General features: G+C 42.8%; 1 protein-coding gene across 4 annotated transcripts in view; it reads left to right on the forward strand.

Moving 5' to 3' along the window:
- LOC128698718 (nose resistant to fluoxetine protein 6) overlaps positions 1 to 16,141 on the forward strand; it is a 95,630-nt gene that overhangs the window by 30,954 nt on the left and 48,535 nt on the right. For 2 of the 4 annotated variants that reach the window (XM_070097725.1, XM_070097724.1), the window contains exons 12-13: positions 693 to 831; positions 6,817 to 7,021. In XM_070097725.1, the coding sequence (XP_069953826.1) occupies positions 693 to 831; positions 6,817 to 7,021 (344 nt within the window). Of the gene's footprint in view, positions 1 to 692; positions 832 to 6,816; positions 7,042 to 16,141 lie in introns of all 4 variants that reach the window. The other 2 variants (XM_070097726.1, XM_070097727.1) reach the window with 2 other exon arrangements.

The following is a 16,141-nucleotide window of genomic DNA, read 5'->3' on the forward strand; positions in this document are numbered from 1 at the left end:
GGAGGTAAAGAGTTCTGATCAAAGGGGAGGGTAGCTCTAGTTCCTAGGATCCAGAGCCTTATAGCAGCATGAGAAGAGTCACTTAGAAGTTTTCCCAAACGTCTACTAGACTCCTCTACATATCCAGCTTCTATTATTTTTAGCTTGTACGTTCGTAGCTCAACATGTCAGCAGCAGCGCAAAAAAAAAAAATTACAGAAGTTTTAATTGACCATTGGAAGACACTACCGTTCCACCACAGGCGATACGTGATATTAACTGTATTATCATTTATTATATGACGTGGCGCCTGCAATGGAAAGTAGTACTACGTCTTCCAATGGTCAGTTAAGACTTTTGTAATTCTTACTTTTTCTTTGCGCTACTACTGACAAGTTAAGCTGCGAGTGTACAAACTAAAAATAATGGAAGCGGGATATGCAGAGGAGTCTGGCAGACGTTTGGGAAAACTTTTAAAGGTAAGAAATGAAGAAATAAACTAAAAGTGAAAGTAAAAAAGTAGTAGAAGTATCATGTTGTCTTGAAAGATGTATTGGACAGCGGTGAATTACGCCAAGAGGTCGAGCAACAAGCTAAGACAAAATCAGTTAGGTAAACACGCTACTACAAGTGCAACTTGCGATACTATACCTAAGTACAGCTCACGGTTTATGTCGTCACAATGCTAACAATCACAACGTCTTACCTTCCAGCACAGAGGACATGTTGGAGTACAACCACAAGGTGTACCTGATGCCGTGGTGTAGAGCAGGACCATACATAGTGGGCATCTGGGCCGGGTACCTCCTTCATAGATCCAGGGATTCACCCAGGATTACACGCCTCAGCACTGTGAGTCGTGGCTGCGACACTTAACCTGCATAAAATAAATATTATTTAGTCTACCATTAAAAATCCAAATTTACAATTTATTCAAAAATATGCATTTTGAAATAATAATAATAATAATAATAATAATAATAATAATAATAATAATAATAATAATAATAATAATATATTATTATTATTATTATTATTATTATTATTATTATTATTATTATTATTATTATTATTATAATAGTATCCTCAAAGGGAACCTTAACATGGTCGCTTGAATTTTTTTTTTTTCACTTTTTTCTTCCTCCTACTTTAGATATTATATCGCTCATAACTGGAGAAACACTCATCCGATCAGATTCAAATTTTGAATGCTTGTGTACGTTAACGAAGACCAAATTCTAAAAACTACTGGCATGTGCAGCCAACACAGTGCAGGTGCCCTATGACCAACGTTATTGAACTCATTCCCAGCATCCTGGAATGACTGGGACATCTTTCTAAATCCTGAGTGGTGGAGCTTCAGACGCTCAGAAATATATCAGGAAAATACTACGACGGTGGAGAGTAAAATTCAGCAGAGTAGCAACACACGTGGCCATTTTATGTGTAAAACGTTGCGAACAAAAATTATTCCCGTTACTGGAGAATAATTCATCTGGTCTCCTTCAAATTTTCACCACTGGTGTGGTTTCCTGAGCACCAAGTTCATACTGTTATTACCTGAAATAAATACCAATCTTCCAGTTTTAGTGGATAAATAGTGATATTTATTTTATTCCGTTATTAAATAATGCTTCTTGTGATCGTCTTCACGACTGTGTTTAGTGAACCACTAATCAGTCTGAGGATCGACGACCCATATGATTTCTTCATGAATGAGCCTCAAAACTCCATAAATGTATGCCAGATTTCTGACATTACCCTAACTCCGATAGACTTCGAAAAAACCATTGACAACATGCCCATGCACTCAGCCCCGGGCCCAGACTCGTGGAACTCTGTATTCATTAAGAACTGCAAGAAACCCCTCTCGCGTGCCCTAAGTACACTATGGAGGAGGAGCTTGGACATGGGTGAAATTCCACAGTCACTTAAAACAACGGATATAGCCCCACTCCATGAAGGTGGCAGCAAAGCATTAGCTAAGAACTATAGACCAATAGCTCTGACGTCCAACATCATAAAAATCTTTGAAAGAGTGCTAAGAAGCAGGATTGCAAATCACCTGGATTCCCAAAATCTGCACAATCCAGGGCAACATGGGTTCACGGCAGGTCGCTCCTGCCTCTCACAACTACTGGATCACTATGATATGGCCTTGGATGCACTGGAAGAAAATCAGAATGCAGATGTAATATACACAGACTTTGCAAAAGCGTTTGACAAATGCGATCATGGCGTAATAGCGCACAAAATAAGTGGGGAGATGGATCTTCAGCTTCCTAACAAATCGAACACAAAGAGTAGTGGTCAACAGAATTAAATCGGAGGCTGCCATAGTGAAGAGCTCTGTTCCACAAGGCACAGTACTCGCCCCCATCTTATTCCTCATCCTCATATCAGACATAGACAGAGATATACACCACAGCACCGTATCATCCTTTGCGGATGATACTAGGATCTGCATGAGGCTGTCATCTGCTGAGGACGCGGTTAACCTCCAAGAAGATATAAACAAAGTTTTCCAGTGGGCAACGGAAAACAATATGATGTTCAATGTGGACAAATTCCAACTACTCCGTTATGGAAAACTTCTAGTTATTATCTCCTCCGTTGTTATGGAGGAGATAATAACTAGAACAGAGTATACTACAAACTCTGGCCATACAATAGAGCGGAAAAATAATGTAAGAGACCTGGGAGTAGTAATGTCTGAGGATCTCACTTTCAAGGATCACAACAGTGCCACGATCACAAGTGCAAAGAAAATGATAGGATGAATAATGAGAACGTTCAAAACGAGAGATGCCAAGCCAATGATGATCCTTTTCAAATCACTTGTTCTCTCTAGGCTGGAATACTGCTGTACATTAACATCTCCATTCAAAGCAGGTGAAATTGCAAATCTAGAGAGTGTACAGAGATCCTTTACTGCACGTATAAGTTCTGTCAAGCACCTTAACTACTGGGAACGCTTGGAAGCATTTGACTTGTACTCGTTGGAACGCAGGAGGGAGAGATATATCATAATCTACACTTGGAAAATCCTGGAAGGAATGGTCCCGAATCTGCACACAGAAATTACTCCCTACGAAAGTAAAAGACTGGGCAGGCGATGCAAAATACCCCCAATTAAACGTAGGAGCGCCATTGGTACAATAAGAGAAAACACAATAAGTGTCCGGGGCCCAAGACTGTTCAACAGCCTCTCATCAAGCATTAGGAGAATTACCAATAAACCCCTGGCTGCCTTCAAGAGAGAGCTGGACAGATACCTAAAGTCAGTGCCGGATCAGCCGGGCTGTGGCTCGTACGTTGGACTGTGTGCGGCCAGCAGTAACAGCCTGGTTGATCAGGCCCTGATCCACCGGGAGGCCTGGTCATGCACCGGGCCGCGGGGGCGTTGATCCCCGGAATAACCTCCAGGTAACATTAATGATGACGTATTCCTAAGAAGTATGATGCCCAACAAGTTCAGTCTAAGTGCAAATTTGAACTTTTACTTACACTGTTAAAAAAAACTTGGAATCAGGTGGGTTTCCAACTTTAACCGCTGGTAAATCTTACTTAGAGATAAGTTTTTGGCCAGTGGTGATGCCAACTTTTTTTTTTATACAAGAAACTGGCAAAATTGAAATACTGATTCTGAAATACTGCGATTTTGGCTTAAATAGCAACGCTCTTCTTGCCGAATAAGGCAAGCCAAAATTTGTGTATGCAATCATTTCGCAAAAATCTTTCTGAACCTAACGAAAAAAACAAATTTCATTGTATTTGTTTATTATTAAATTATTGTAAACTTATCTAAAATTTATTTAGTTGGATTAGGCTAAATTAAATTGCGCTTGTTATAATAAGGTCAGGTAAGTTTTCTAAGGTTCTTTTGTTACAAAATTATTAATTTTTGCATTAATGTAAGTGAAAAAATTATATCTTTAAATGTATAAGAGAAAATTTTAGAATGGACTTAATTTTAAATGAGTTCTTGCTAACTGACCAATTTTACCTATTCGGCACGATATATATATATATATATATATATATATATATATATATATATATATATATATATATATATATACATATATATGTATATATGTATATATATATATTATATATATATATATATATGTATATATATATATATATATATATATATATATATATATATATATTGTGTCCACCTCTGGTGTAAATTGTGGGATGCATAGACTCGGAGAAGTGGACAAAAAGGCTTCAAGGAAGAATATTCGGATTTCTTCCTGAAGCCATTTGAATATTCCACTTCCCCTACCACCCCATTTTTTCGTTCTTTTTTACCAATATATATATTTTATTACATAATATGGTACAAAAGACTTAAGAGATACATTGCTGATACAAAGATGGCACACAGTACATGAGGTGTGAGAGATACATGTTTGTCACTGATTATAATGCGAAAATCTCATCCAGCTCCTCAGAGCTGGGGCGTGTGCCCAAAATACAGCAGGCATTATCTCTCTGAACAGCCGCACTGAGTCGCTGGAACAGAAAACTAGCTGCCCTGGGATCCCTAGTTACCATGATGAGTCTTTTGCCTAGCTCCTTAAGGAACTTAGATGCATTCTTTCCCCATGAGCCAAGGGTCTCTGAGTCTATGGGAACAAACATATAATGATGGGCAAGTTCTCCATATTTTCTAGACTTTTGGGATTCCCTGAAGCTGGTAGCTGCCCCTCCTTCCTCCCTGGTGTATTGGAGATAGGTATCAGCCAAGGTTGATGCACATGTATAGTCCCACACCACCTGCTTACCGTCTGTCCAGGCTGCCATCAGATCTGCATGGTTGGGGTGGCTCCCTTACTTCTGGGCATCCGGCTGTCGTGAGGCTCCTCTTGATAATGTTATTAACCTCCTCATGTCTTGCAATTTTTCCCTCGGATTTACGGCACACAAGACCATGGTACTGGAATCGGTCTGCTGCTTCACTGCCACAAATACACCTGTGTTCGGCAAAAATAGAGGCGCCAAGTCGAAGGGCAACACCAATGCGGATGGTCTGTGGGTCGAGGCGTGTGCCAAGGCTGGAGTTAGGAACAGCCAACAGAAAGTCCCCTGCACGAGGAGCTCTCACTGCCAGGAGGCGGGCTGTATCCTTCCCTGACACACTCTGAAGCACTGTTGAGGCTATATTCTCCACTATTGGGCCATCCCAGTGCGACTGTTCGTAGATGTTGGGAGGAGCAGGTCTGGTTTCAGAGCCTGTTAGATTATCCCAGATCATGACTTCGAACTTTTGGTCCTGGACTCCAATCTTGTCCCTAAGATGTTCAGGGAGAATCGCTGCTACAAGCCCTTTGGATGCTACGCATGAGGACAGGAAAGCAGGTAGCGCAATCTGTGGTGACTTGCGGACACCAATGCCTCCTAGTCTGACTGGAAGTGTAGCTTGGTTCCACTGCCCGTCTTCTAGAGTAAGGTTAAGTACTTTCGTAAAAATCTGCCTCAGGATATTGTCATATTCGTGCAGTATAGGGTTATCATATGAAGGTGCATATATTATACCTAATGTTACTATACATGGTGAATTGTGGCCTTAATGATACCTGAACCTGCAATCAATACTATCTCTCCATCACTCCCCTTCCATCTCTCTCCACCACTCTTTTCCCATCTGCCTCCAGCACTCTCCACCTCCCTCCCGCGGTATAAGAGGCACTCCGGATCAATGCCTGGCTCTATGAGAGGAACCAACAGGTGGTTTTAATCCTGGAAGTATGTTAATACCCGAACCAAACAGGTTCTTCAAGAAGCGCTCCTCGCCCTAATTAAATGTTTTTTTTTCATAGTTTACATCAGTAATCTCGATGAAGCACTAGATTTAAAATTTTTAATGTTTTGCCAATGAAGTGAAAATATGAGGGCACGACGCAGGAATAATAAGATGGTGGCGATGGTGGTGTTTTGTTTGTCAGGAAACAGGACAAGTATTTCGTGTCTAAAGTTTTAAGACATTGTCCAGCTAGATTTTACACAGAAATAATATCAGGGAATATTTTACATCAAAGTAACTAGAAACCTGCGCATGCCAATAGTTGCATTAACGTTTTCCCTAGTTACAGTAAACGTGCGTTGAAGATTTGATGCCGATCGGATAAGGCATTCTCGAGTTATAAACGAAAATTGGACGAAGGAAAAACATTAGACAAACACTTTAAATTTCCCCTTCTGAGATACATATTAAAAGTTCCCTAATGTCTATTTTATATCAAACTGAAGATATTATACACCTTGTGTGATACATGTGTGATACATGATACGTGACGGACTTGGTTATTTCACTAGGTTTACTATGCACACCATACCCATGGTGTAGACCGTAGTGTACATATTACAGAGGCACATGATGGGTCCAGGAACTGGTGCTCATGTTTTGATAACTAAACAAGTCAGTGGTAATGAACTATTTACATGTTTATAACTAGTTACACTCATAACGAGTTATTTATGCAGATATGAATTCAGTCACAGAAACATCACAGCGCACCTAACATGTGGATTTAAAATATTTACATCGCTTCATATTTTAACAAGGTGTGGATGAACATTAACATGACATATTAATGACACTGTGGATGGAACACTCTGACGTGACAGCCAGTGTTGCGCCGTTGTAGGTGTTGTGACACTTGTGTTGGGTTAGGTTAGTTAAGCTTTGTCAGGAAACAGGACAAACGTTTCCTGACGCGGGACTTAGTCATCTGGCTGAGACCTTACGCTGGCTTACCCCTCCACTCCTTAAAAATTAATGTTTATTATTATAACCATTTTTCACGTGTGTGTTGGGTGTTTCAGTGGCAGGTGGTGGTGGGGTGGGCATGTGCCTGGGTAGTTGCCCTGGCCGTACTACTGGGCATAGCACGCTACAACTACGCTGACACACCTGACGTAGTGCCAGAGATGACACTGACCGAGGCTGTCTTGTATGGTGGTCTACACCGTGCCGCCTGGGCTGCAGCACTAGCCTGGGTCGTCCTAGCTTGTCATTGGGGCTACGGAGGTGAGCTAGAGGCTACGGAGGTGAGCTAGGAATTACGGAGGTAAGCTAGGAGCAACAGTGGTAAGTTAGGAGCAACAGTGGTAAGTTAGGAGCAACAGTGGTAAGTTAGGAGCAACAGTGGTAAGTTAGGAGCAACAGTGGTAAATTAGGAGCTGCTAATGGAAGATAGGAGTTACGAAGAAAAGCTAGGAGTTACAGTGGTAAACTAGGAGCTACTAATGTAAGTTACGAGTTATAAAGATAAGCTAGAAGCTACGAAAGTAAGCTACGAGCCACTAATATAAGCTAGGAGTTACGAAAATAAGCCAGGAGCTAGGAAGGTAGACTAGGAGATACTAATGTAAGCTAGGAGCTACGAAGATAAGCTTAAAGCTACAGTAGTAAGCTAGGAACTACGAAGGTAAGCTAGGAGCTACAGTGGTAAGCTAGGAACTACGAAGATAAGCTAGGAGCTACAGTGGTAAGCTAGGAACTACGAAGATAAGCTAGGAGCTGCAGTGGTAAGCTAGGAACTACGAAGGTAAGCTAGGACCTACAGTGGTAAGCTAAGAACTGCGAAGATAAGCTAGGAGCTACAATGGTAAGCTAGGAACTACGAAGATAAGCTAGGAGCTACAGTGGTAAGCTAGGAACTACGAAGATAAGCTAGGAGCTACAGTGGTAAGCTAGGAACTACGAAGATAAGCTAGGAGCTACATGGTAAGCTAGGAACTACGAAGATAAGCTAGGAGCTACAGTGGTAAGCTAGGAACTACGAAGATAAGCTAGGAGCTACAGTGTTAAGCTAGGAACTACGAAGATAAGCTAGGAGCTACATGGTAAGCTAGGAAATGCGAAGATAAGCTAGGAGCTACAGTGGTAAGCTAGGAACTGCGAAGATAAGTTAGGAGCTACATGGTAAGCTAGGAACTACGAAGATAAGCTAGGAGCTACAGTGGTAAGCTAGGAACTACGAAGATAAGCTAGGAGCTACAGTGGTAAGCTAGGAACTACGAAGATAAGATAGGAGCTACATTGGTAAGCTAGGAACTACGAAGATAAGTTAGGAGCTACAGTGGTAAGCTAGGAACTACGAAGATAAGCTAGGAGCTACATGGTAAGCTAGGAACTACGAAGATAAGCTAGGAGCTACATGGTAAGCTAGGAACTACGAAGATAAGCTAGGAGCTACATGGTAAGCTAGGAACTACGAAGATAAGCTAGGAGCTACATGGTAAGCTAGGAACTACGAAGATAAGCTAGGAGCTACATGGTAAGCTAGGAACTGCGAAGATAAGCTAGGAGCTACATGGTAAGCTAGGAACTGCGAAGATAAGCTAGGAGCTACATGGTAAGCTAGGAGCTGCGAAGATAAGCTAGGAGCTACATGGTAAGCTAGGAACTACGAAGATAAGCTAGGAGCTACAGTGGTAAGCTAGGAACGACGAAGATAAGCTAGGAGCTACAGTGGTAAGCTAGGAACTACGAAGATAAGCTAGGAGCTACATGGTAAGCTAGGAACTACGAAGATAAGCTAGGAGCTACATGGTAAGCTAGGAACTACGAAGATAAGCTAGGAGCTACAGTGGTAAGCTAGGAACTACGAAGATAAGCTAGGAGCTACAGTGGTAAGCTAGGAACTACGAAGATAAGCTAGGAGCTACAGTGGTAAGCTAGGAACTACGAAGATAAGCTAGGAGCTACAGTGGTAAGCTAGGAACTACGAAGATAAGCTAGGAGCTACATGGTAAGCTAGGAACTACGAAGATAAGCTAGGAGCTAAGCTAGGAGCTACATGGTAAGCTAGGAACTACGAAGATAAGCTAGGAGCTACATGGTAAGCTAGGAACTACGAAGATAAGCTAGGAGCTACATGGTAAGCTAGGAACTGCGAAAATAAGCTAGGAGCTACATGGTAAGCTAGGAACTGCGAAGATAAGCTAGGAGCTACATGGTAAGCTAGGAACTACGAAGATAAGCTAGGAGCTACAGTGGTAAGCTAGGAACTACGAAGATAAGCTAGGAGCTACATGGTAAGCTAGGAACTACGAAGATAAGCTAGGAGCTACATGGTAAGCTAGGAACTACGAAGATAAGCTAGGAGCTACATGGTAAGCTAGGAACTACGAAGATAAGCTAGGAGCTACATGGTAAGCTAGGAACTACGAAGATAAGCTAGGAGCTACATGGTAAGCTAGGAACTACGAAGATAAGCTAGGAGCTACATGGTAAGCTAGGAACTGCGAAGATAAGCTAGGAGCTACATGGTAAGCTAGGAACTACGAAGATAAGCTAGGAGCTACATGGTAAGCTAGGAACTACGAAGATAAGCTAGAAGCTACAGTGGTAAGCTAGGAACTACGAAGATAAGCTAGGAGCTACATGGTAAGCTAGGAACTACGAAGATAAGCTAGGAGCTACTAGGAGCTACAGTGGTAAGCTAGGAACTACGAAGATAAGCTAGGAGCTACATGGTAAGCTAGGAACTACGAAGATAAGCTAGGAGCTACATGGTAAGCTAGGAACTGCGAAGATAAGCTAGGAGCTACATGGTAAGCTAGGAACTACGAAGATAAGCTAGGAGCTACATGGTAAGCTAGGAACTGCGAAGATAAGCTAGGAGCTACATGGTAAGCTAGGAACTACGAAGATAAGCTAGGAGCTAACATGGTAAGCTAGGAACTACGAAGATAAGCTAGGAGCTACATGGTAAGCTAGGAACTACGAAGATAAGCTAGGAGCTACATGGTAAGCTAGGAACTACGAAGATAAGCTAGGAGCTACATGGTAAGCTAGGAACTGCGAAGATAAGCTAGGAGCTACATGGTAAGCTAGGAAGCTAGGAACTACGAAGATAAGCTAGGAGCTACATGGTAAGCTAGGAACTACGAAGATAAGCTAGGAGCTACATGGTAAGCTAGGAACTACGAAGATAAGCTAGGAGCTACAGTGGTAAGCTAGGAACTACGAAGATAAGCTAGGAGCTACATGGTAAGCTAGGAACTACGAAGATAAGCTAGGAGCTACATGGTAAGCTAGGAACTACGAAGATAAGCTAGGAGCTACATGGTAAGCTAGGAACTACGAAGATAAGCTAGGAGCTACATGGTAAGCTAGGAACTACGAAGATAAGCTAGGAGCTACATGGTAAGCTAGGAACTGCGAAGATAAGCTAGGAGCTACATGGTAAGCTAGGAACTGCGAAGATAAGCTAGGAGCTACATGGTAAGCTAGGAACTGCGAAGATAAGCTAGGAGCTACATGGTAAGCTAGGAACTACGAAGATAAGCTAGGAGCTACAGTGGTAAGCTAGGAACGACGAAGATAAGCTAGGAGCTACATGGTAAGCTAGGAACTACGAAGATAAGCTAGGAGCTACATGGTAAGCTAGGAACTACGAAGATAAGCTAGGAGCTACATGGTAAGCTAGGAACTACGAAGATAAGCTAGGAGCTACAGTGGTAAGCTAGGAACTACGAAGATAAGCTAGGAGCTACATGCGAAGATAAGCTAGGGTAAGCAAGGAACTACGAAGATAAGCTAGGAGCTACAGTGGTAAGCTAGAAACTACGAAGATAAGCTAGGAGCTACATGGTAAGCTAGGAACTGCGAAGATAAGCTAGGAGCTACATGGTAAGCTAGGAACTACGAAGATAAGCTAGGAGCTACATGGTAAGCTAGGAACTGCGAAGATAAGCTAGGAGCTACATGGTAAGCTAGGAACTACGAAGATAAGCTAGGAGCTACATGGTAAGCTAGGAACTACGAAGATAAGCTAGGAGCTACATGGTAAGCTAGGAACTACGAAGATAAGCTAGGAGCTACATGGTAAGCTAGGAACTACGAAGATAAGCTAGGAGCTACATGGTAAGCTAGGAACTACGAAGATAAGCTAGGAGCTACATGGTAAGCTAGGAACTACGAAGATAAGCTAGGAGCTACAGTGGTAAGCTAGGAACTACGAAGATAAGCTAGGAGCTACATGGTAAGCTAGGAACTACGAAGATAAGCTAGGAGCTACATGGTAAGCTAGGAACTACGAAGATAAGCTAGGAGCTACATGGTAAGCTAGGAACTACGAAGATAAGCTAGGAGCTACATGGTAAGCTAGGAACTACGAAGATAAGCTAGGAGCTACATGGTAAGCTAGGAACTGCGAAGATAAGCTAGGAGCTACATGGTAAGCTAGGAACTACGAAGATAAGCTAGGAGCTACATGGTAAGCTAGGAACTACGAAGATAAGCTAGGAGCTACATGGTAAGCTAGGAACTACGAAGATAAGCTAGGAGCTACATGGTAAGCTAGGAACTGCGAAGATAAGCTAGGAGCTACATGGTAAGCTAGGAACTACGAAGATAAGCTAGGAGCTACATGGTAAGCTAGGAACTACGAAGATAAGCTAGGAGCTACATGGTAAGCTAGGAACTACGAAGATAAGCTAGGAGCTACATGGTAAGCTAGGAACTACGAAGATAAGCTAGGAGCTACATGGTAAGCTAGGAACTACGAAGATAAGCTAGGAGCTACATGGTAAGCTAGGAACTACGAAGATAAGCTAGGAGCTACATGGTAAGCTAGGAACTACGAAGATAAGCTAGGAGCTACATGGTAAGCTAGGAACTACGAAGATAAGCTAGGAGCTACATGGTAAGCTAGGAACTACGAAGATAAGCTAGGAGCTACATGGTAAGCTAGGAACTACGAAGATAAGCTAGGAGCTACATGGTAAGCTAGGAACTGCGAAGATAAGCTAGGAGCTACATGGTAAGCTAGGAACTACGAAGATAAGCTAGGAGCTACATGGTAAGCTAGGAACTACGAAGATAAGCTAGGAGCTACATGGTAAGCTAGGAACTACTGCGAAGATAAGCTAGGAGCTACAGTGGTAAGCTAGGAACTACGAAGATAATAGGAGCTAAGCTAGGAACTGCGAAGATAAGATAGGAGCTACATGGTAAGCTAGGAACTACGAAGATAAGCTAGGAGCTACATGGTAAGCTAGGAACTGCGAAGATAAGCTAGGAGCTACATGGTAAGCTAGGAACTACGAAGATAAGCTAGGAGCTACATGGTAAGCTAGGAACTGCGAAGATAAGCTAGGAGCTACATGGTAAGCTAGGAACTACGAAGATAAGCTAGGAGCTACATGGTAAGCTAGGAACTGCGAAGATAAGCTAGGAGCTACATGGTAAGCTAGGAACTACGAAGATAAGCTAGGAGCTACATGGTAAGCTAGGAACTGAACTACGAAGATAAGCTAGGAGCTACATGGTAAGCTAGGAACTGCGAAGATAAGCTAGGAGCTAGGAATGGTAAGCTAGGAACTGCAAAGATAAGCTAGGAGCTACATGGTAAGCTAGGAACTACGAAGATAAGCTAGGAGCTACATGGTAAGCTAGGAACTGCGAAGATAAGCTAGGAGCTACATGGTAAGCTAGGAACTACGAAGATAAGCTAGGAGCTACATGGTAAGCTAGGAACTGCGAAGATAAGCTAGGAGCTAAATGGTAAGCTAGGAACTACGAAGATAAGCTAGGAGCTACATGGTAAGCTAGGAACTGCGAAGATAAGCTAGGAGCTACATGGTAAGCTAGGAACTGCGAAGATAAGCTAGGAGCTACAGTGGTAAGCTAGGAACTGCGAAGATAAGCTAGGAGCTACATGGTAAGCTAGGAACTGCGAAGATAAGCTAGGAGCTACATGGTAAGCTAAGAACTGCGAAGATAAGCTAGGAGCTAAATGGTAAGCTAGGAACTGCGAAGATAAGCTAGGAGCTACAGTGGTAAGCAAGGAACTGCGAAGATAAGCTAGGAGCTACATGGTAAGCTAGGAACTGCGAAGATAAGCTAGGAGCTACATGGAAAGCTAGGAACTGCGAAGATAAGCTAGGAGCTACATGGTAAGCTAGGAACTGCGAAGATAAGCTAGGAGCTACATGGTAAGCTAGGAACTGCGAAGATAAGCTAGGAGCTACATGGTAAGCTAGGAACTGCGAAGATAAGCTAGGAGCTACATGGTAAGCTAGGAACTGCGAAGATAAGCTAGGAGCTACATGGGAAGCTAGGAAGTGCGAAGATAAGCTAGGAGCTACATGGTAAGCTAGGAACTGCGAAGATAAGCTAGGAGCTACATGGTAAGCTAGGAACTGCGAAGATAAGCTAGGAGCTACATGGTAAGCTAGGAACTACGAAGATAAGCTAGGAGCTACAGTGGTAAGCTAGGAACTACGAAGATAAGCTAGGAGCTACATGGTAAGCTACTAACTACGAAGATAAGCTAGGAGCTACAGTGGTAAGCTAGGAACGACGAAGATAAGCTAGGAGCTACATGGTAAGCTAGGAACTACGAAGATAAGCTAGGAGCTACAGTGGTAAGCTAGGAACTACGAAGATAAGCTAGGAGCTACATGGTAAGCTAGGAACTGCGAAGATAAGCTAGGAGCTACATGGTAAGCTAGGAACTGCGAAGATAAGCTAGGAGCTACAGTGGTAAGCTAGGAACTACGAAGATAAGCTAGGAGCTACATGGTAAGCTAGGAACTGCGAAGATAAGCTAGGAGCTACATGGTAAGCTAGGAACTACGAAGATAAGCTAGGAGCTACAGTGGTAAGCTAGGAACTACGAAGATAAGCTAGGAGCTACATGGTAAGCTAGGAACTACGAAGATAAGCTAGGAGCTACAGTGGTAAGCTAGGAACTACGAAGATAAGCTAGGAGCTACATGGTAAGCTAGGAACTACGAAGATAAGCTAGGAGCTACAGTGGTAAGCTAGGAACTACGAAGATAAGCTAGGAGCTACATGGTAAGCTAGGAACTACGAAGATAAGCTAGGAGCTACATGGTAAGCTAGGAACTACGAAGATAAGCTAGGAGCTACATGGTAAGCTAGGAACTGCGAAGATAAGCTAGGAGCTACATGGTAAGCTAGGAACTACGAAGATAAGCTAGGAGCTACAGTGGTAAGCTAGGAACTACGAAGATAAGCTAGGAGCTACATGGTAAGCTAGGAACTACGAAGATAAGCTAGGAGCTACAGTGGTAAGCTAGGAACTACGAAGATAAGCTAGGAGCTACATGGTAAGCTAGGAACTACGAAGATAAGCTAGGAGCTACAGTGGTAAGCTAGGAACTACGAAGATAAGCTAGGAGCTACAGTGGTAAGCTAGGAACTACGAAGATAAGCTAGGAGCTACATGGTAAGCTAGGAACTACGAAGATAAGCTAGGAGCTACATGGTAAGCTAGGAACTGCGAAGATAAGCTAGGAGCTACATGGTAAGCTAGGAACTACGAAGATAAGCTAGGAGCTACATGGTAAGCTAGGAACTACGAAGATAAGCTAGGAGCTACATGGTAAGCTAGGAACTACGAAGATAAGCTAGGAGCTACATGGTAAGTTAGGAACTACGAAGATAAGCTAGGAGCTACATGGTAAGCTAGGAACTACGAAGATAAGCTAGGAGCTACAGTGGTAAGCTAGGAACTACGAAGATAAGCTAGGAGCTACATGGTAAGCTAGGAACTACGAAGATAAGCTAGGAGCTACATGGTAAGCTAGGAACTACGAAGATAAGCTAGGAGCTACATGGTAAGCTAGGAACTACGAAGATAAGCTAGGAGCTACAGTGGTAAGCTAGGAACTACGAAGATAAGCTAGGAGCTACAGTGGTAAGCTAGGAACTACGAAGATAAGCTAGGAGCTACATGGTAAGCTAGGAACTACGAAGATAAGCTAGGAGCTACAGTGGTAAGCTAGGAACTACGAAGATAAGCTAGGAGCTACATGGTAAGCTAGGAACTACGAAGATAAGCTAGGAGCTACATGGTAAGCTAGGAACTACGAAGATAAGCTAGGAGCTACATGGTAAGCTAGGAACTACGAAGATAAGCTAGGAGCTACATGGTAAGCTAGGAACTACGAAGATAAGCTAGGAGCTACAGTGGTAAGCTAGGAACTACGAAGATAAGCTAGGAGCTACAGTGGTAAGCTAGGAACTACGAAGATAAGCTAGGAGCTACATGGTAAGCTAGGAACTACGAAGATAAGCTAGGAGCTACAGTGGTAAGCTAGGAACTACGAAGATAAGCTAGGAGCTACATGGTAAGCTAGGAACTACGAAGATAAGCTAGGAGCTACAGTGGTAAGCTAGGAACTACGAAGATAAGCTAGGAGCTACATGGTAAGCTAGGAACTACGAAGATAAGCTAGGAGCTACATGGTAAGCTAGGAACTACGAAGATAAGCTAGGAGCTACATGGTAAGCTAGGAACTACGAAGATAAGCTAGGAGCTACAGTGGTAAGCTAGGAACTACGAAGATAAGCTAGGAGCTACATGGTAAGCTAGGAACTACGAAGATAAGCTAGGAGCTACATGGTAAGCTAGGAACTGCGAAGATAAGCTAGGAGCTACATGGTAAGCTAGGAACTACGAAGATAAGCTAGGAGCTACATGGTAAGCTAGGAACTGCGAAGATAAGCTAGGAGCTACAGTGGTAAGCTAGGAACTACGAAGATAAGCTAGAAGCTACATGGTAAGCTAGGAACTGCAAAGATAAGCTAGGAGCTACATGGTAAGCTAGGAACTACGAAGATAAGCTAGGAGCTACATGGTAAGCTAGGAACTGCGAAGATAAGCTAGGAGCTACTAAGCAGGAACTACGAAGATAAGCTAGGAGCTACATGGAACTACGAAGATAAGCTAGGCTACTAGGAGCTACATGGTAAGCTAGGAACTACGAAGATAAGCTAGGAGCTACATGGTAAGCTAGGAACTACGAAGATAAGCTAGGAGCTACAGTGGTAAGCTAGGAACTACGAAGATAAGCTAGGAGCTACAGTGGTAAGCTAGGAACTACGAAGATAAGCTAGGAGCTACATGGTAAGCTAGGAACTACGAAGATAAGCTAGGAGCTACAGTGGTAAGCTAGGAACTACGAAGATAAGCTAGGAGCTACATGGTAAGCTAGGAACTACGAAGATAAGCTAGGAGCTACAGTGGTAAGCTAGGAACTACGAAGATAAGGTAGGAGCTACATGGTAAGCTAGGAACTACGAAGATAAGCTAGGAGCTACATGGTAAGCTAGGAACTACGAAGATAAGCTAGGAGCTACATGGTAAGCTAGGAACTGCGAAGATAA

This window comes from Cherax quadricarinatus, chromosome 59 (genome assembly GCF_038502225.1).
Source record: "Cherax quadricarinatus isolate ZL_2023a chromosome 59, ASM3850222v1, whole genome shotgun sequence".
NCBI classification, from domain to species: Eukaryota; Metazoa; Arthropoda; class Malacostraca; order Decapoda; family Parastacidae; genus Cherax; species Cherax quadricarinatus.